Raw genomic sequence first — 22,942 nt, 5'->3', positions numbered from 1 at the left:
CACCCTGGCATAACCACACAGAAGAGAAGCAGCACAGGTGTTTGTCCATCTGATTCTGACGTTTGACAAATTTAAAGTCTTAGTTCGATTTGATCAGTGCTCATGGAGGTCAAATTTCTCTTGCTTTCTATTGTATATGTGCATACATGTGGTAAGTACATCTGTAATTAAAAGTGATATGACTTTCATGGCTTGTTAATTTGCTTTAATTCACATTGTATGACTTTTTGTTCATTTTAAAGTGTTAAATAAACGAATTAAGTTTTTAAATTTACACAGTAAGATAAAAACAATCAAACCTGCATTTGATAAATTACAATAGACAGGTTGCTAACTGTAAAATTTACAGTAGACAGCCCTGTGTTTTGAAATATTAAGATAAACATATTCTTCATGGCCTCTGAACAAATGTGTTACAACAGTCACCTTTATTTGCCTGCCAATGCAATAAAAACCCAATGTTTTGTATGTTTGGTTACAGATGCCTCTATACGCAATTTCACTGTTACGACACAGCCTAATAAGACAACAGAAAACTCCAGTACGGGATGGAAAAACTCTTCAGAAAAAGCAGCCACAACCAGTTACCCAAAAATAACTCCAGGTAAAGTTTCCAGACCTCCAGAAGCAATTTTTAACATCATGTAACATGAAATCATAGCTACAGTACATAATCCAATATTCCAAGTTGAGGAGCTCATATGTTGAGTGTATAAAATGATATACAGTGTGATATACAAATGTGTCGTCCTAGTTTTTGATACGCGACGCGCCAATGCACGCAATACTATGCGTTGTCGGTGGGGGCGACATTGCAAGTATTGTACAATAATTCAAGTATATTGTGTTTACAGAAGAAGAAGGTCTGAATACAATGGCGGGCGAAGATGAAAAATTATGCGAACTTATACGTATTCATCCACATTTATCTCTGCATTGCCTTTGTTGCCACCGATGTAAAATCAGCAACAGAATACACTCCTCTTCAGTTGCCATTGTGATTAGAATATCATGTGACCCGACTCTACTAATATCACCCGACTCTACTACCCCCTGTTGCGTGAGCGGTGTATTGCATACACGCATCGCCCGTGACGCTTGTGTCCACTGTTTAGACTATGAAAGGGAGCGCGTCGCTCACGTTGCTTGCTCGCATTGCTTGCTCGCGTTTCTCGTGTTGACTATGAAACGGCCCTTAGTCACAATGTGACATAAATTATAAACCAAGTATGACATAAAACATGAAAGGATGCTATCAGTATTTTTACTGTAAATGAAATGTTTGTTGTAGCATGAATTGTTTAGCTCAACACCATCATCTTAAAAACCTTTTCACACTGCGCTTTTACTTCGAGCTATGAAACTTTGCCCCGAAGAACGACTTAGCATCGATTCTGCAGTTAACACTGCGTCAAATTTTTTTAGGTGAAATCCATTATGTAGCCTAATCTAGTTTTGTCTTTCTACTAGCCAGTGATGTTCAATTCGATTCCATTCATTTCAATTCAAGTTTATTTGTATAGCGCTTTTTACGATACAAATCATTACAAAGCAACTTTACAGAAAACTACGTTTCTGCAATATTTAGTAGTAGCTTATAAGTAGTGACTGTCAGTTTATCTGCATATGACAGGATTTTTAAGAAAAATTAATACAAGACGTAGTCAGCCAGACGATGAACATTATTAACAGCAATTATTATATGATGCAGTCACACTTGTAGCAATATTTGTTAGTTCTGTTGTTGATTCAGGTTTAGCATCATCTGGGGTCCTCTGAGGGTCAGCAACATCTCTTCTCAGGTGTTCTGGATCCAGACTGGAGCTTGTGTAAATCCTAGTTCCCAAAACAGAGAAACAAATAGAGACATCATTAGCGTAGCTGCTGTTCAGTAAAATTAATTAGTTTCACCCAAGCTAAAGAATAAGAATGTGCATTTGATCAGATACAACTGCAGTCACAAATTATGATATTAATTATTCAATTGATTGGCGAAAAAGATGTGTTTTTAATCTAGATTTAAACAGAGAGCGTGTCTGAACCCCGAACATTATCAGGAACGCTATACCATAGTTTGGGAGCCATGTTTCTGAAAGAAAACAGTGTTTGTTATAGGAACACATGCAACTTGATGGACAGAACCGCACGCTTGTATTTCAGCGTTACTGTTAATGTTATGGTTATTTTAGCAAATAGTTTGCTCCATAAATTCAGTTCAACAGCCTTACGTTGAAAAGGGTAGATTTTATCACTCGATGGAATCTACACATGCATTTTAGGTCAAGTCAAGTCAAGTCACCTTTATTTATATAGCACTTTAAAGAAAAAGGATTGTGTCAAAGCAACTGAACATCATTAATTAGGAAATCAGTGTGTCAATAATGCAAAATGACAATTAAAGGCAGTTCATCATTCAATTCAGTGATATCAGCTCAGTATAGTTTAAATAGTTTCTGTCCAATCATTTGCAATCAAGTCAACGATATCGCTGTAGATGAAGTGACCCCAACCAAGTAAGCCAGAGGAGACGGCGGCAAGGAACCGAAACTCCATCGGTGACAGAATGGAGAAAAAAACCTTTGGAGAAACCAGGCTCTGTTGGGGGGCCAGTTCTCCTCTGACCAGACAAAACCAGTAGTTCAATTCCACGCTGCAGCAAAGTCAGATTGGGTATTCTTGCTCTGTCCAAGCAATAAATTAATGTCTTTGAATGAGTGCATTTCATTCTTCAACCAATCAGTTAATGTCAGAGCGACCCATTTCAGGAGCTGACAATAAAAAAAAGAACATCCAAGGCTATAGAAATACATCATTATATTTAGAAGTAAATTTTATTATAATAAAGACATTCTAACATCCTGTGTTTCAGCTGCTTCTAGTCTAATATAATTTAGTGTGATGGCAACATGGAAGACAACATCTGTGTTACAAACTGTATTGCTATTGTAAGAATACCGATGCAACATTGCTGCCATACAAACCAATACAGATTTAATAAAATTAAATATGTAAACCACTCTCAAATTAATTACTCGGCAGTCCAGTGTGTGTGTGCGGGCGGGGGGGGGGGGTTGGTGAACCACAATTTTAAAAACTCTGGGGGATTTAAATACTACTGAATCCCATATAAATCTGAGCATCTCCTCACAGAAGAGACTGAGCACTGTTTGTGCAGAGATTGTACATTTGTGAAATGCCCCATGATTGGTCCTCATGGGGGTCAAAATCTTGGTTTCCATTATCCTTCTGCATGCATTTTGTATTATTTAATTTGTGACTTGTCAAAGTGACTTATTTTTTGCTCTGAGATCTACTAGTAAAAACAATAATGACATTACGTCAATAATGTCATTGACCCCCTGAGGGTTTTCTGAAGCACCTCCTTTCACTGAATAGTTTAAAATGTCCTGTATCACACCCTGGCATAACCACACAGAAGAGACGCAGCACAGGTGTTTGTCCATCTGATTCTGACGTTTGACAAATTTAAAGTCTTAGTTCGATTTGATCAGTGCTCATGGAGGTCAAAGTTCTCTTGCTTTCTATTGTATATGTGCATGCATGTGGTAAGTACATCTGCAATTAAAAGTGATATGATTTTCATGGCTTGTTAATTTGCTTTAATTCAAATTGTATGACTTTTTGTTCATTTTAAAGTGTGAAACAGACTAATTAAGTTTTTAAATCTACACAGTAAGATAAAAACAATCAAACCTGCATTTGATAAATTACAATAGACAGGTTGCTAAGTAGACGGCCATGTGTTTTGAGATATTAAGATAAACATATTCTGCATGGCCTCTGAACAAATGTGTTACAACAGTCACCTTTATTTGCCTGGCAGTGCAATAAAAACCCAATGTTTCATTTGGTTACAGATGCCTCTGAACTCAATTCCACTGTTACGACACAGCCTAATAAGACAACAGAAAACTCCAGTACGGGAGGGAAAAACTCTTCAGAAAAAGCAACCACAACCAGTTACCCAAAAATAACTCCAGGTAAAGTTTCCAGATCTCCAGAAGCAATTTGTAACATCATTTACATTTACATTTAATCATTTAGCAGACGCTTTTATCCAAAGCGATTTACAAATGAGAACAATAGAAGCAGTCAGGTCAACAAGAGAACAACAACAGTATACAAGTGCCATGACAAGTCTCAGTTAGTCTAGTACAGAACGCATAGCCAGGTATTTTTTTTTTTTTTTTAGTTAAATGAAAAAGACAAGAAAAGGAAAAGTGCTGGTGTTAGTTGGTTAAGTGCAGGCGAAAAAGATGAGTCTTTAGATGTTTCTTGAAAATGAGTAAAGACTCAGCTGTACGAATTGAGATTGGGAGGTCATTCCACCAGCTGGGCACAGTCCAGGAAAAGGTCCGTGAGAGTGATTTTGAACTTCTTTGGGATGGCACCACAAGGCATCGTTCACTTGCAGAGCGCAAACTTCTGGAGGGCACATAAGATTTAACCAGTGAGTTTAGATAAGTCGGTGCCGTGCCAGTGGTCGTCTTGTAGGCAAGCATCAGTACCTTGAATTTGATGCGAGCAGCTACTGGATCCAGTGTAACCTGATGAGGAGAGGAGTAACATGAGCTTTTTTTGGCTCATTGAAGACAACCCTCGCTGCTGCATTCTGGATCATTTGCAGAGGCTTGACAGTACATGCAGGAAGGCCCATCAGGAAAGCATTACAATAGTCCAGTCTGGAGAGAACAAGAGCTTGGACAAGAAGTTGGGTTGCTTGCTCTGACAGGAAGGGTCTAATCTTCCTAATGTTGTATAAGGCAAACCTGAAGGACCGGGTCGTTGTAGCAATGTGGTCAGTGAAGCTTAACTGATGATCCATAACAACTCCTAGGTTTCTGGCTGTCCTCGAAGGAGTTATGGTTGACGAGCCCAGCTGTATAGAGAAGTTGTGATGAAGCAATGGGTTAGCTGGAATCACCAGGATTTCAGTCTTTGTAAGGTTAAGCTGAAGGTGATGGTCATTCATCCAGCTAGAAATGTCACTCAGACAGGCTGAAATGCGAGCAGCTACCGTCGGGTCATCTGGCTGGAATGAGAAGTAGAGTTGGGTGTCATCAGCGTAGCAATGATAAGAAAAGCCATGCTTCTGAATGACAGATCCTAAAGATGTCATGTAGATGGAGAAGAGAAGTGGTCCAAGTACTGAGCCTTGAGGAACCCCAGCAGCAAGGTGGTGTGACTTTGAAACATCACCCCTCCAAGACACACTGAAGGATCTGTCAGAGAGGTAGGACTTAACCCACAGGAGAGCACTTCCAGAGATGCCCATCTTTCTGAGGGTGGACAGGAGAATCTGGTGATTCTCCTGATGATTCTCATGTAACATGAAATCATAACTACAGTACATAATCCAATATTCCAAGTTAAGGAGCTCATATGTTGAGTGTATAAAATGGTAGAGTCTGGGGAATGATGTTCCATGAGGACTGTGTATTTTTTTCTGTGAAACTAAAGTTAAATGTGATCAGAAAAGTTATTGTAGTTTTATTGACAATGTGACAAATTATAAATCAAGCATGCTATCAGTAGTTTTACTGTAAATGAAATGTTTGTTGTAGCATGAATTATTTAGCTCAACATAATCATCTTAAAAATCTTTTCACACTGCACTTTTACTTCGAGTTATGAAACTTTGCCCCGGAGAAGGACTTAGCATCGATACTGCTGTTAACACCGGGTCAAACATTTTTAGGTGAAATCCATTATGTAGCCTAATCTAGTTCCTCTTCAGGAACTCGAGCTGTGTCAAACAACGCTTTGGGGAACGCGCTTATCATGTGCGACTCTGAATATCGTGTGTAATCAGTCCAATGGAAGAGCGTGACATCACATGCAGGTGACGTAAGCGATCAGGAAGCTATAAAAGCATGTGCAGCACAGCTGGCGTTAGCTTCGCATCTTTCAGCAAGCGCTCTGTGTGTGAATTTCACTTGTCTTGTGAGTCTTATTTACTGTTGTCTGTCCAGTTAGAGCTCCAAGTCATGTCGAAGAGCAAGGCGAAATCTAAACATATTGAAGGCGAATCCAGATCGCATTATAGGTTTTGTGTTCCTCCCTGCCCACGATATATAACGAGCTGGGATACACACATATGGTCTGCCTGGGAGCGAAGCACGCTGAGTCGGCTCTCCACATTCCGCACTGTGAGAGAATTTTGGTGCAGCTGCTTTGTTCTGGGAGGGCCCTCTTCGAGGAGGTGGCCTTTGCCAGCATTCCCGCGGTGCTGGTCCCGCTTCTGCCGAGGCAGAACGGCAGCTGCACTCATGGGGTTCGCAAGTGGATTTGGTGGAGGGAATGGAGACGGGCGAGTCTCTATCTCCTTCCACTTCCGCCAGATCTGGCGCCCAATCTCTGGAGTCGGAAGCACGCTCTGCGGTTCCTTCCACCCAGGGAGAGGGATCATCACTCCGCCTCTCTTCCTCCGAGGAGGTTGATGTGGAGTCTGTCGACAGGGATTCGCCACCCCACTCGCCACAGTATGAGGAGCTTTTGGAGGTGGTGACTTGCGTGGTGGCCAAATTGAGTATTGATTTGCCCGTTGAGAAAACAACTGAACCGCAGCGAAGCAAGCTTGATGAACGCTTCCTGCGCAAGAGTCAACCACCTCCTAGCGGGGGCCTTCCAATCTTTCTTTACCTGCATGAAGAGATCGCCAGGTGGAAACGCCCATTTTCAGCCCACCTCTACATCCCCTCATCTGATTATTATGGCAATGTGGTGGGGATGGGAGAGTATGGCTATAGAGCGATGCCCCGGGTGGAACAGATGCTCGCAAGCTATCTGTCCCCCGGTGCTGCATTTCCCTCCAAACCGCTCAGAACAACATCGGCTTTGGTGGGCGAAGGGTATGCGGCTGCAGGTCTGGCTGGCGCGTGTCTGCACACCATGGCGGTATTACAGGCGTACCAAGCTGACCTGTTGAAAGAGCTAGACGAGGTAGAGGAGATCAAGTCCCATGATATCTCAGAACTTAGAAGGACCACTGATCTCTCCCTCTGCGCCACCAAGGAGACCGCCCGAGCGATTGGGCGGTCCACGACAGCGATGGTGGCTGCAGAGAGGAACTTATGGTTGACCCTGTCTGAAATGAAAGAGCGGGACAGGGTCTGCCTCATGGATGCCCCGATTGAGCCTTCTGGCCTGTTCAGCGACGCATTCAATTCTGTCGTCGACAGGTTTCAGGAGGCCTGCAAACAGGCGGCGGCATTCCATAAGTTCCATCGTCGCTCTCTAGGGGCATCTGGGTGGGAGATGCCCCAGCCGCACCCTAGCTCTTCGTACCACGAGGCCCAAAAACAGAGCGTCGCCTCTCATGCTCCTCTGCGTTGGGAACGAGAGTCTCAGCTCTCGACCGAGGTCTTCTAAGCCCAAGCAAGATCTGAGGGCAGTCATTGAAGCTAAGAAGTCCTCGGCCAAGAAGCCCTGACACCAGAAGCCCACGGTGCCCGTCTCCCCTCAGCGCCCTCTGGGGGCCGATCTGCCAACCCTGCCAGTGTTCCCGGGTGCAGCGCTCCCCAGCAAGCATCGTTCTCAGTATTAGAGCTGTAATCGGGCCTTAAAAGTTAGGCCTGACAGGACCCGAGCCCGACAGGTTTCGGCCCGAGCCCAACAAGTACATTTTGATTGACAGCTTTTTTAAAGCCCGAACCCGTTTACAGCCCGACATTATTCAAATGTGCGCACGCACACAGCTCTTTTGCCTTTTACCAACAATGAGTAATTTATTCATGTTTTAACATAATTTACTCATAACTAACGTAGACTAGACCACTTGGAAGTTGGAATAAAGAAATAAAATAAGTCCTGTGTCACATCGTAACATCTCAGCATTCTAGACATAGGCTCATTTAACCTATAAATAGACCAACGCACCAATAAAAACGAGTCTTTAAAAAAAAAAAAAAATTAAGATAAATTTTAAATTAAGATGGGTATTTGGCAATAACGAAATTAAGATAAAGGCTGCGCCGGATTTGCTTTAGTTAATAAAAGAATAATGCCAACATTAGCGTAAATACTCTGTCAACATTATGCATTTAAGACTCAATGAATATTTAGTTATCATTTGAAAAACCTTTACTCACAGAGATTAGGCTAGGTCTACATGTTTTTGTGGAGGAAAATGAATGAATCCCCTGTATATGTCTTCAGCGCGCTCCTGCGCTCACTGAAGGTGCGTCATTATTCACTCATTATTTTCATTATAAGCATGGTCAAAACTTTTCCACACCTCAGACTTTGCTTTAGTTGCTGGTGCAACCAAAACGTAATCACCAGAGGCAAGCCTCCGTTACACCTGCTCAGCATTCATTTTCGCATCTTTCTCGCGCTAATCAAAACACATCACATGACCGCTCGTTTACCTCGCAAACCGGAGCGCAAGCCCGAGCCCGGCCCGAGCCCGCGTAAGATGATAGAAATTAAGCCCCGTCGGGTTCAGGCAAAGATCTTCAGCTCTACTCAGTATCTTCCACTCGTGCGGCTCGTCACCGCTGTTATTCAAAGGGGTCATTCCGATGATAGTCTGCCCCAGGCAGGGTCTGGTTATGGAACAGGAAGTGGAAACCCTATTAGAGAAGGACGCCATCGAGGTGGTCCCTCCTCAAGACAGGGAGTTCGGGTTCTACAGCCGATATTTCATAGTTCCAAAGAAGGATGGGGTGTTACGTCTGTTTATAGACTTGAGGGTCTTAAATCGTTCAGTTATGAGATTGAAGTTCAAAATGCTCACGATCAAGCATGGTGTAGCTCAGATCAGGTCCGAGGACTGGTTTGTCACAATAGATCTCAAAGATGCATACTTCCACATATACATACTTCCACAACACAGGAAGTTTCTGAGGTTCGCTTTCGTGGGCGAAGTCTACCAATATCGAGTACTTCCCTACAGCCTTGCACTCTCACCCCGCACATTCACAAAATCTGTAGACGCATGCAGGGCATCCGCATTCTCAACTATATCGACAATTGGTTGATTTTAGCTCAGTCAAAGCAGGTTGCGGCTCGACATCGAGATGTCGTTCTCACACATATTTGGGAGCTGGGTTTGAGACTGAACGCCAAGAAGAGTGTACTTTCTCTGGTTCAGAGAACCACCTATGTAGGCGTAGTATGGTATTCGACCGCGATGCAGGCACGATTGTCCCCTGCTCATATCGAGTCGATCCTCATCTCAGTCGAGAGAGTCAAAGAAGGCCAGTCACTCACTGTCAAACAATTTCAAAGATTGTTGGGTCTGATGGCAGCTGCGTCCAACGTGATACCTCTTGGCCTGCTGTACATGAGACCCGTACAGTGGTGGCTCAAGACCAAGGGACTTTCCCCGAGAGGCAATCCACTTCGCACTATCAAGCTCACGCAGCGCTGCCTCCGTGCCTTAGACATGTGGAAGAAACCTTGGTTCTTGAATCAGGGACCGGTGCTGGGAGTTTTTTGTCGCCGTGTAATACTAGCAACGGATGCATCCCTCACTCGCTGGGGTGCAGTCATGAGTGGCCACCCTGCCCGTGGTCTGTTGAGCGGTCGCCATCTGACATGGCATATCAATTGTCTAGAAATGCTAGCAGTTTATCATGCACTGAAGCACTTCCTCCCAGACCTAAGGGGTTCACCATGTGTTGGTGCGCACCGACAACACATCGGTGGTCTCTTACATCAGCCACCAGGGAGGTCTGTGTTCGCGCCTCTTGTCCTTAGATCCTTGTGTGGTCCCAGAGCAAGCTCCTCTCATTAAGTAGTATATATTCCTGGCAAACTAAATATGGGAGCAGACATACTGTCGAGACCCTGCCTCGGCCCGGGGAATGGAGGCTTCACCCCGAGGTGCTGAAGCAGATATGGAGAGTTTTTGGCAGGGCTCAAGTAGACCTTTTTGTGACTCAAGATACATCTCAATGTTCCCTTTGGTTCTCTCTAGTTCATCCAGCTCCTCTGGGACTGGACGCTATGGTACAGACCTGGCCGAGGCTTCTTCTGTACGCCTTTCCCACTATTGCTCTGCTCCCGGGAGTTCTGGCGAGAGTACGCCGGGACGGGGTCCGTCTGTTATTAGTAGCCCCATTCTGGCCGGGCCGAGTATGGTTCGTAGACCTGGTCTCGCTCCTCGACGGCTCTCCATGGGAGATACAGATCAGGACAGACCTACTCTCACAGGTGCAGGGCACAATAATTCACCCTTTACCGGAGTTGTGGAAGCTGTGGGTGTGGCCCCTGAGGGGGCACAACTATTAGCAGCTGGTTTCTCAATCAAGGTTGTTGAGACCCTCCTCCAATCCAGAGCTCCCTCAATGAGGAAACTGTATGCCCTGAGGTGGAAACTCTTCACCTCATGGTGCAAAGACTGCCAGCTAGACCCTCTCTGCAGGGTTGACCCACTCCACGCTGAAGGTTTACGTGGCGGCCATTGCGGCCTACCACACCCTTCTCGATTGCCAGTCTTTGGGAAGACACCCCTTAGTTACACATTTCCTCAGCAGTACGCTGAGGCGGAGACCTCCAGTACAGTCCCGTATTCCCCCGTGGAACGTTTATTTGTATAGCGCTTTTTACGATACAAATCATTACAAAGCAACTTTACAGAAAATTACATTCCTACAATATTTAGTAGTAGCTTATAAGTGGTGACTGTCAGTTTGTGTGCGTATGTAGCGGTTGTTCCTCTGCGTTGTGTTTTATGGATGTTAAATAAAAGGATTGTCCACACAAAGCTGGTTTTTAACTGATGAGGATTTACTTGTAGTGCCTGTGTAGTAAAACAAGCAAACAGACAGGCACTGTTATCTGCAACAGCTCTTAATTATGCCTCTCCTCTCTGATGGCATTGAAGCAAAGAGAAACATACACACACTTTACAACACACATAATATATAGAATATATATAATAATAGTATGAGTAATAAAAATAATAAACTAAGTCATATAATATAATAATACATTCACAAACATGTCCTTCTTATATACCAATAATTCAAAACAGCATTATAGTGTTTCTTGCATACTATTTGACATACCTGTGTAGTAAAACAAGCAAACAGACAGGCACTGTTATCTGCAACAGCTCTTAATTATGCCTGTTAACCACAAAATACATGTTAAGTACCCCAGGCAATTAACCACAGATCACACAATGAATGCAATATACAATATATATAAAATATATCTCCTAAGTGTACAAAATACAAAATATATTAAAGACTAAAACATATATTTAATATTGTTTACAAAATATAATTATACATATACATCTTTTTAATTAAACATCTCGATCTATTATTTATCAATTTCTATTCATTTATATATATATAAATATTCCTTAATTGCGATGTTAGCCGCATAGCCGCTAACATATGCTTCACACACGCAACGCACACACTTTGCCGCCATCTCACGCAATGCACTATTCACCAGTAAAGAGCACTCAAATGAACTACATTTACCAAGTTAATAACACAAACTAATGGTCAAATATAACATTACCCAGAATACTTTCTCGTATTGGCCACACAGACATGACATGAACACTTATAACACATTTTAACATTTAATGAACGGAGCTCATGAAAATCGTACCTCTCCTCTCTGATGGCATTGAAGCAAAGAGGACGAACTTCCGATTGCGCTGCGTTTTGAACGCCTTACCTACGTATGACATCAGCCGACGTACATACTATATTCAATAAAAGCACGCAACATTTTCAAAATAAAATGCCCCAAAACAATTAATAATAAAAACAAATTATATATATATATATATATATATATATATATAAAATGAATTATAATCTGGTGTAACAACATATCCCTGCTACACGTATGACATGATTTTTCAGGAAAATTAATACAAGACGTGGTCAGCCAGACGATGAACATTATTAACAGCAATTATTATATGATGCAGTCACACTTGTAGCAATATTTGTTCGTTCTGTTTGTTTATTCAGGGTTAGCATCTTCTGGGGTCCTCTGAGGGTCAGCATCATCTCTTCTCAGATGTTCTGGATCCAGACTGGAGCTTGTGTAAATCCTAGTTACCAAAACAGAGAAACAGATAGAGACATCATTAGCATAGCCGCTGTTCCAACAAAGTAAAATTAATTAGTTTAACCCAAGCTAAAGAATAAGAATGCGTATTTGATCAGATACAACTGCAGTCACAAATTAAGAGATGCATTATTCAAATGATTGGCGAAAGAGATGCGTTTTTAATCTAGATTTAAACAGAGAGAGTGTGTCTGAACCCCGAACATTATCAGGAATGCTATTCCAGAGTTTGGAAGCCATGTTTCTGAAAGAAAACAGTGTTTGTTATAGGAACACATGCAACTTGATGGACAGAACCGCACTCTTGTATTTCAGCCTTACTGTTAATGTTATGGTTATTTTAGCAAATAGTTTGCTCCAGAAATTCAGTTCAACAGCCTTACCTTTGAAAGGGTAGATTTTATCACTCAACGGAATCTACACATGCATTTTAGTTCAAGTCAAGTCAAGTCACCTTTATTTATGTAGCGCTTTAAACAAAAAGGATTGTGTCAAAGCAACTGAACATCATTAATTAGGAAAACAGTGTGTCAATAATGCAAAATGACAGTTAAAGGCAGTTCATCATTGAATTCAGTGATTTCATCTCCGTTCAGATTAAATAGTGTCTGTGCATTAATTTGCAATCAAGTCAACGATATCGTTGTAGATGAAGTGACCCCAACTAAGCAAGCCAGAGGCGACAGTGGCTAGGAACCGAAACTCGATGTGTGACAGAATGGAAGAAAAACCTTGGGAGAAACCAGGCTCTGTTGGGGGGCCAGTTCTCTTCCAGTTCAATTCCAGACTGCAGCAAAGTCAGACTGGGTGTTTTTGCTCCCATGTAAACCCAGACTCAAATTATTTAAATGGGGGTCCAAGGGGTGGTCCAGTTAGGAAATGCCCCATGATTGGTCCTCACTGGGGTCAAAATCTTGGTTTCCATTATCCTTCTGCATGCCTTTTGAATTATTTAATTTGTGACTTGTCAAAGTGACTTATTTTTTGCTCTGAGATCTACTAGTAAAAACAATAATGGCATCAATGTCAATAATGTCATTGACCCCCTGAGGGTTTTCTGAAGCACCTCCTTTCACTGAATAGTTTAAAATGTCCTGTATCACACCCTGGCATAACCACACAGAAGAGAAGCAGCACAGGTGTTTGTCCATCTGATTCTGACGTTTGACAAATTTAAAGTCTTAGTTCGATTTGATCAGTGCTCATGGAGGTCAAAGTTCTCTTGCTTTCTATTATATATGTGCATACATGTGGTAAGTACATCTGTAATTAAAAGTGATATGACTTGCTTAAATTCACATTGTATGACTTTTTGTTCATTTTAAAGTGTTAAACAGACTAATTAAGGTCATAAATTTACACAGGAAGATAAAAACAATCAAACCTGCATTTGATAAATCACAATAGACAGGTTGCTAACTGTATAATTTACAGTAGACAGCCCTGTGTTTTGAGATATTGAGATAAACATATTCTTCATGGCCTCTGAACAAATGTGTTACAACAGTCACTTTATTTGCCTGGCAATGCAATAAAAACCCAATGTTTTGTATGTTTGGTTACAGATGCGTCTATACGCAATTTCACTGTTACCACACAGCCTAATAAGACAACAGAAAACTCCAGTACGGGAGGGAAAAACTCAGCCACAACCAGTTACCCAAAAATAACTCCAGGTAAAGTTTCCAGACCTCCAGAAGCAATTTTTAACATCATGTAACATGAAATCATAGCTACAGTACATAATCCAATATTCCAAGTTGAGGAGCTCATATGTTGAGTGTATAAAATGATAGAGTGGGGGGAAACAACCCCCCCACACACACATACACACACACCATGAGGACTGTGTATTTTTCTCAGTGAAACTAAAATTAAATGTGATCAGAAAGGTTATCATAGCCATTGTATTCAAACCTTCTTCTTCTGTAAACACAATATACGTAAATTAATGTACAATACTTGCAATGTCGCCCCCACCGACAACGCATAGTATGTGTTATGTGTTACAACAGTCACCTTTATTTGCCTGCCAATGCAATAAAAACCCAATTTTATGTATGTTTGGTTACAGATCCCTCTATACGCAATTTCACTGTTACGACACAGCCTAATAAGACAACAGAAAACTCCAGTACTGGATGGAAAAACTCTTCAGAAAAAGCAGCCACAACCAGTTACCCAAAAATAACTCCAGGTAAAGTTTCCAGACCTCCAGAAGCAATTTTTAACATCATGTAACATGAAATCATATCTACAGTACATAATCCAATATTCCAAGTTGAGGAGCTCATATGTTGAGTGTATAAAATGATAGAGTGGGGGGAATCACCCCCCCCCCCCCCCACACACACACACACACACCATGAGGACTGTTTATTTTTTTCTGTGAAACTAAAGTTAAATGTGATCAGAAAAGTTATTATAGTTTTAGTCACAATGTGACATAAATTATAAACCAAGTATGAAATAAAACATGAAAGGATTCTATCAATATTTTTACTGTAAATGAAATGTTTGTTGTAGCATGAATTGTTTAGCTCAACACCATCATCTTAAAAACCTTTTCACACTGCGCTTTTACTTCAAGCTATGAAACTTTGCCCCGAAGAACGACTTAGCATCGATTCTGCAGTTAACACTGCGTCAAACATTTTTAGGTGAAATCCATTATGTAGTCTAATCTAGTTTTGTCTTTCTACCAGCAAGTGATGTTCAATTAGATTCAATTCAAGTTTATTTGTATAGCGCTTTTTACGATACAAATCATTACAAAGCAACTTTACAGAAAACTAAGTTTCTACAATATTTAGTAGTAGTTTATGAGTGGTGACTGTCAGTTTATCTGCATATGACAGGATTTTTCAGAAAATGTAATACAAGACGTAGTCAGCCAGACGATGAACATTATTAACAGCAATTATTATATGATGCAGTCACACTTGTAGCAATATTTGTTAGTTCTGTTGTTGATTCAGGGTTAGCATCATCTGGGGTCCTCTGAGGGTCAGCATCATCTCTTCTCAGATGTTCTGGATCCAGACTGGAGCTTGTGTAAATCCTAGTTCCCAAAACAGAGAAACAAATAGAGACATCATTAGCGTAGCTGCTGTTCCAACAAAGTAAAATTAATTAGTTTAACCCAAGCTAAAGAATAAGAATGTGCATTTGATCAGATGCAACTACACTCACAATTTAAGAGATGCATTATTCAAATGCTTGGTGAAAGAGATGCGTTTTTAATCTAGATTTAAACAGAGAGAGTGTGTCTGAACCCCGAACATTATCAGGAATGCTATTCCAGAGTTTGGGAGCCATGTTTCTGAAAGAAAACAGTGTTTGGTATAGGAACACCTGCAACTTGATGGAAAGAACCACACGCTTGTATTTCAGCCTTACTGTTAATGTTATGGTTATTTTAGCAAATAGTTTGCTCTAGAAATTCAGTTCAACAGCCTTACATTGAAAAGGGTAGATTTTATCACTCGATGGAATCTACACATGCATTTTAGGTCAAGTCAAGTCACCTTTATTTATGTAGTGCTTTAAACAAAAAGGATTGTGTCAAAGCAACTGAACATCATTAATTAGGAAAACAGTGTGTCAATAATGCAAAATGACAGTTAAAGGCAGTTCATCATTGAATTCAGTGATTTCATCTCTGTTTAGTTTAAATAGTTTCTGTGCATTAATTTGCAATCAAGTCAACGATATCGTTGTAGATGAAGTGACCCCAACTAAGCAAGCCAGAGGCGACAGTGGCTAGGAACCGAAACTCCATCGGTGACAGAATGGAAGAAAAACCTTGGGAGAAACCAGGCTCAGTTGGGGGGCCAGTTCTCTTCCAGTTCAATTCCAGACTGCAGCAAAGTCAGATTGGGTGTTTTTGCTCTGTCCAAGCAATAAATTCATGTCTTTAAATATGTTCATATCATTTTTCAACCAATCAGTTAATGTCAAAGTGACCCATTTCAGGAGCTGACAATTTAAAAAAAATCAGTCAAATACATCGTTATATTTAGAGGTAAATCTGCATATTATAATAAAGCCATTCTAACATCCTGTGTTTCTGCTGCTTCGTCAAAGTCTAATATAATTTAGTGTGATGGCAACATGTTGCCATGTAGTAAGACAACATCTGTGTTACAAACTGTATTTGCTATTGTAGGAATACCGATGCAACATTGCTGTAACACAAACCAATACAGATTAAGTAAAATGAAAGATGTAAACCCAGACTCAAATTAGTTAATTGACAGTCCAAGGGGGGATAACATCATTTTACAATATTTACCTATGTAATTCAATTTGGTGAACCACCATTTTAAAAACTCTGGGGAACTTAAATATTACTGAATCCCAGGAATGGCCCATATAAATCTGAGCATCTCCTCACAGAAGAGACTGAGCACTGTTTGTGCAGAGATTGTACAGTTAGGAAATAGCCCTGATTGGTCCTCATGGGAGTCAAAATCTTGGTTTCCATTATCTTTCTGCATGCATTTTGAATTATTTAATTTGTGACTTGTCAAAGTGACTTATTTTTTGCTCTAAGATCTACTAGTAAAAACAATAATGAAATTACGTCAATAATGTCATTGACCCCCTGAGGGTTTTCTGAAGCACCTCCTTTCACTGAATAGTTTAAAATGTCCTGTATCACACCCTGGCATAACCACACAGAAGAGACGCAGCACAGGTGTTTGTCCATCTGATTCTGACGTTTGACAAATTTAAAGTCTTAGTTCGATTTGATCAGTGCTCATGGAGGTCAAAGTTCTCTTGCTTTCTATTATATATGTGCATACATGTGGTAAGTACATCTGTAATTAAAACTGATATGACTTGCTTAAATTCACATTGTATGACTTTTTGTTCAGTTTAAAGTGTGAAACAGACTAATTAAGGTCATAAATTTACACAGGAAGATAAAAACAATCAAACCTGCATTTGTTAAATTACAATAGACAGGTTGCTAACCGTACTATTTACAGTAGATGGCCATGTGTTTTGAGACATTAAGATAAACACATTCTTCATGGCCTCTGAGCAAATGTGTTACAACAGTCACCTTTATTTGCCTGGCAATGCAATAAAAACCCAATGTTTTGTATGTTTGGTTACAGATGCGTCTATACGCAATTTCACTGTTACGACACAGCCTAATAAGACAACAGAAAACTCCAGTACTGGATGGAAAAACTCTTCAGAAAAAGCAGCCACAACCAGTTACCCAAAAATAACTCCAGGTAAAGTTTCCAGACCTCCAGAAGCAATTTTTAATTGCCCCCCCCCCCCCCCCCCCACACACACCCCATGAGGACTGTGGTTATTACAGTTTTAGTCACAATGTAACATAAATTATAAACCAAGTATGAAATAAAACATGAAAGGATGCTATCAGTATTTTTACTGTAAATGAAATGTTTGTTGTAGCATGAATTGTTTAGCTCAACACCATCATCTTAAAAACCTTTTCACACTGCGCTTTTACTTCGAGCTATGAAACTTTGCCCCGGAGAAGGACTTAGCATCGATCAAACATTTTTAGGTGAAATCCATTATGTAGTCTAATCTAGTTTTGTCTTTCTACCAGCCAGTGTTGTTCAATTCAATTCAATTCAAGTTTATTTGTATAGCGCTTTTTACGATACAAATTATTACAAAGCAACTTTACAGAAAACTAAGTTTCTACAATATTTAGTAGTAGTTTATGAGTGGTGACTGTCAGTTTATCTGCATATGACAGGATTTTTCAGAAAATGTAATACAAGACGTGGTCAGCCAGACGATGAACATTATTAACAGCAATTATTATATGATGCAGTCACACTTGTAGCAATATTTGTTAGTTCTGTTGTTGATTCAGGGTTAGCATCATCTGGGGTCCTCTGAGGGTCAGCATCATCTCTTCTCAGATGTTCTGGATCCAGACTGGAGCTTGTGTAAATCCTAGTTCCCAAAACAGAGAAACAAATGGAGACATCATTAGCGTAGCTGCTTTTCAAACAAAGTAAAATTAATTAGTTTAACCCAAGCTAAAGAATAAGAATGCGTATTTGATCAGATACAACTGCAGTCACAAATTATGAGATGCATTATTCAAATGATTGGCGAAAGAGATGCGTTTTTAATCTAGATTTAAACAGAGAGAGTGTGTCTGAACCCCGAACATTATCAGGAATGCTATTCCAGAGTTTGGGAGCCATGTTTCTGAAAGAAAACAGTGTTTGTTATAGGAACACATGCAACTTGATGGACAGAACCACACGCTTGTATTTCAACGTTGCTGTTAATGTTATGCTTATTTTAGCAAATAGTTTTGCTCCATAAATTCAGTTCAACAGCCTTACGTTGAAAAGGGTAGATTTTATCACTTTACAGAATCTACACATGCATTTTAGGTCAAGTCAAATCAAGTCACCTTTATTTATATAGTGCTTTAAAGAAAAAGGATTGTGTCAAAGCAACTGAACATCTTTAATTAGGAAAACAGTGTGTCAATAATGCAAAATGACAATTAAAGGCAGTTCATCATTGAATTCAGTGATTTCATCTCCGTTCAGATTAAATAGTGTCTGTGCATTAATTTGCAACCAAGTCAACGATATCGCTATAAATGAAGTGACCCCAACTAAGCAAGCTAGAGGCGACAGTGGCAAGGAACCAAAACTCGAGAAGCAGCACAGGTGTTTGTCCATCTGATTCTGACGTTTGACAAATTTAAAGTCTTAGTTCGATTTGATCAGTGCTCATGGAGGTCAAAGTTCTCTTGCTTTCTATTGTATATGTGCATACATGTGGTAAGTACATCTGTAATTAAAAGTGATATGACTTTCATGGCTTGTTCATTTGCTTTAAATCACATTGTATGACTTTTTGTTCATTTTAAAGTGTGAAACAGACTAATTAAGTTTTTAAATTTACACAGTAAGACAAAAACAATCAAACCTGTATTTGATAAATTACAATAGACAGGTTGCTAACTGTACAATTTACAGTAGACAGCCCTGTGTTTTGAGATATTGAGATAAACATATTCTTCATGGCCTCTGAACAAATGTGTTACAACAGTCACCTTTATTTGCCTGGCAATGCAATAAAAACCCAATGTTTTGTATGTTTGGTTACAGATGCGTCTATACGCAATTTCACTGTTACGACACAGCCTAATAAGACAACAGAAAACTCCAGTACGGGAGGAAAAAACTCAGCCACAACCAGTTACCTAAACATAACTCCAGGTAAAGTTTCCAGACCTGCAGAAGCAATTTTAACATCATGTAACATGAAATCATAGCTACAGTACATAATCCAATATTCCAAGTTGAGGAGCTCATATGTTGAGTGTATAAAATGATAGAGTGGGGGGAAACAACCCCCCCACACACACATACACACACACCATGAGGACTGTGTATTTTTCTCTGTGAAACTAAAATTAAATGTGATCAGAAAGGTTATCATAGCCATTGTATTCAAACCTTCTTCTTCTGTAAACACAATATACGTAAATTAATGTACAATACTTGCAATGTCGCCCCCACCGACAACGCATAGTATGTGTTATGTGTTACAACAGTCACCTTTATTTGCCTGCCAATGCAATAAAAATCCAATTTTATGTATGTTTGGTTATAGATCCCTCTATACGCAATTTCACTGTTACGACACAGCCTAATAAGACAACAGAAAACTCCAGTACTGGATGGAAAAACTCTTCAGAAAAAGCAGCCACAACCAGTTACCCAAAAATAACTCCAGGTAAAGTTTCCAGACCTCCAGAACCAATTTTTAACATCATGTAACATGAAATCATATCTACAGTACATAATCCAATATTCCAAGTTGAGGAGCTCATATGTTGAGTGTATAAAATGATAGAGTGGGGGGAAACACCCCCCCCCCACACACACACACACACCATGAGGACGGTGTATTTTTTTCTGTGAAACTAAAGTTAAATGTGATCAGAAAAGTTATTATAGTTTTAGTCACAATGTGACATAAATTATAAACCAAGTATGAAATAAAACATGAAAGGATGCTATCAATATTTTTACTGTAAATGAAATGTTTGTTGTAGCATCAATTTTTAGCTCAACGCCATCATCTTAAAAACCTTTTCACACTGCGCTTTTACTTCGAGCTATGAAACTTTGCCCCGAAGAACGACTTAGCATCGATTCTGCAGTTAACACTGCGTCAAACATTTTTAGGTGAAATCCATTATGTAGTCTAATCTAGTTTTGTCTTTCTACCAGCCAGTGATGTTCAATTAGATTCAATTCAAGTTTATTTGTATAGCGCTGTTTATGATACAAATCATTACAAAGCAACTTTACAGAAAACTAAGTTTCTACAATATTTAGTAGTAGTTTATGAGTGGTGACTGTCAGTTTATCTGCATATGACAGGATTTTTCAGAAAATTTAATACAAGACGTGGTCAGCCAGACGATGAAAAGTAAAATTAATTAGTTTAACCCAAGCTAAAGCATAAGAATGTGCATTTGATCAGATACAACTGCAGTCACAAATTATGAGATACATTATTCAATTGATTGGCAAAAGAGATGCGTTTTTAATCTAGATTTAAACAGAGAGAGTGTGTCTGAACCCCGAACATTATCAGGAATGCTATTCCAGAGTTTGGGAGCCATGTTTCTGAAAGAAAACAGTGTTTGTTATAGGAAAACGTGCAACTTGATGGACAGAACCACACGCTTGTATTTCAGTGTTGCTGTTAATGTTATGGTTATTTTAGCAAATGGTTTGCTCCAGAAATTCAGTTCAACAGCCTTACATTGAAAAGGGTAGATTTTATCACTCGATGGAATCTACACATGCATTTTAGGTCAAGTCAAGTCAAGTCAAGTCACCTTTATTTATATAGCGCTTTAAACAAAAAGGATAGTGTCAGCAACTGAACATCATTAATTAGGAAAACAGTGTGTCAATAATGCAAAATGACAATTAAAGGCAGTTCATTATTGAATTCAGTGATGTCAACTCAGTTCAGATTAAATAGTGTCTGTGCATTAATTTGCAATCAAGTCAACGATATCGCTATAAATGAAGTGACCCCAACTAAGCAAGCTAGAGGCGACAGTGGCAAGGAACCAAAACTCCATCGGTGACAGAATGGAGAAAAAAACATTATATGACTTTTTGTTCATTTTAAAGTGTGAAAGGGACTAATTAAGTTTTTAAATGTACACAGTAAGATAAAAACAATCAAACCTGCATTTGATAAATTACAATAGACATGTTGCTAACTGTACAATTTACAGTAGACAGCCCTGTGTTTTGAGATATTAAGATAAAACATATTCTTCATGGCCTCTGAACAAATGTGTTACAACAGTCACCTTTATTTGCCTGGCAATGCAATAAAAACCCAATTTTATGTATGTTTGGTTACAGATGCCTCTATACGCAATTTCACTGTTACGACACAGCCTAATAAGACAACAGAAAACTCCAGTACGGGATGGAAAAACTCTTCAGAAAAAGCAGCCACAACCAGTTACCCAAAAATAACTCCAGGTAAAGTTTCCAGACCTCCAGAAGTAATTTTTAACATCATGTAACATGAAATCATAGCTACAGTACATAATCCAATATTCCAAGTTGAGGAGCTCACATGTTGAGTGTATAAAATGGTAGAGGGGGGGGAAACACCCCCCCCCCCTCCACACACACACACACCATTAGGACTGTGTATTTTTTCTGTGAAACTAAAGTTAAATGTGATCAGAAAGGTTATCGTAGTTTTAGTGAAAATATGACAAATTATAAACCAAGTATGAAAAAACATGAAAGGATGCTATCAGTATTTTTACTGTAAATGAAATGTTTGTTGTAGCATGAATTGTTTAGCTCAACACCATCATCTTAAAAACCTTTTCACATTGTATGACTTTTTGTTCAGTTTAAAGTGTGAAACAGACTAATTAAATTCATAAATTTACACAGGAAGATAAAAACAAACCTGCATTTGATAAATTACAATAGATAGGTTGCTAACTGTACTATTTACAGTAGACGGCCATGTGTTTTCAGATATTAAGATAAACGTTATTCATGTACTCTGAGCAAATGTGTTACAACAGTCACCTTTATTTGCCTGCCAATGCAATAAAAACCCAATTTTATGTATGTTTGGTTACAGATCCCTCTACACGCAATTTCACTGTTACGACACAGCCTAATAAAACAACAGAAAACTCCAGTACTGGATGGAAAAACTCTTCGGAAAAAGCAGCCACAACCAGTTACCCAAAATTAACTCCAGGTAACCCCCCCTGGAGTATTTTTTTTCTGTGAAACTAAAGTTAAATGTGATCAGAAAAGTTATTATTAGGGCTGTGAATCTTTGGCAAGGCAGCGATTCGATTCGATTACGATTCATAGGTTTTCGATTCGATTCAAGAACGATTTTTGCAAATTTAGAACGATTCAATTCGATTCGATTCACAATTAAATTCGATTCGATTCTATTATAACGATTCGATTCTGCATTCTTTAAGTGCATTCACAGGATTATTTAAATGCTTCTCTTTTTAAAAAAGAGCTTAAAGAGTATTATGTATAAGCTAACATTTTGTCACACCAGGGGCGTAGCCATAATTTCAGAAGTGACAGGAATGTCAAATACAATCATTTTATGTATGTAGCCTATATAATAATAATAATTATAATAATAATAATTATTATTATTATTATTATTATTATTTTACAAGGAATTATCTTCTTTTTTAATTATCTGTAATAAATCAAATACACTGCTGGACAAAAATCAATCATTTGTAATCGATATTTTTTTCCTAATGGCAATTTTATGATTGTTTTATATACTAGGCTACATTTAATTA

General features: G+C 39.4%; 1 protein-coding gene across 1 annotated transcript in view; it reads left to right on the top strand.

Moving 5' to 3' along the window:
* LOC127986297 (uncharacterized) overlaps window positions 1–22,942 on the top strand; it is a 65,692-nt gene that overhangs the window by 30,949 nt on the left and 11,801 nt on the right. Inside the window, exons 8-12 of the mRNA XM_052588573.1 lie at window positions 482–604; window positions 14,141–14,263; window positions 19,708–19,830; window positions 21,492–21,614; window positions 22,240–22,362. Of these exons, the coding sequence (XP_052444533.1) occupies window positions 482–604; window positions 14,141–14,263; window positions 19,708–19,830; window positions 21,492–21,614; window positions 22,240–22,362 (615 nt within the window). The remainder of the gene's footprint in view (window positions 1–481; window positions 605–14,140; window positions 14,264–19,707; window positions 19,831–21,491; window positions 21,615–22,239; window positions 22,363–22,942) is intronic.

Source organism: Carassius gibelio, chromosome B21 (assembly GCF_023724105.1).
Source record: "Carassius gibelio isolate Cgi1373 ecotype wild population from Czech Republic chromosome B21, carGib1.2-hapl.c, whole genome shotgun sequence".
Taxonomy (NCBI): Eukaryota; Metazoa; Chordata; class Actinopteri; order Cypriniformes; family Cyprinidae; genus Carassius; species Carassius gibelio.
This window is presented reverse-complemented; position numbering and strand designations above follow the sequence as displayed.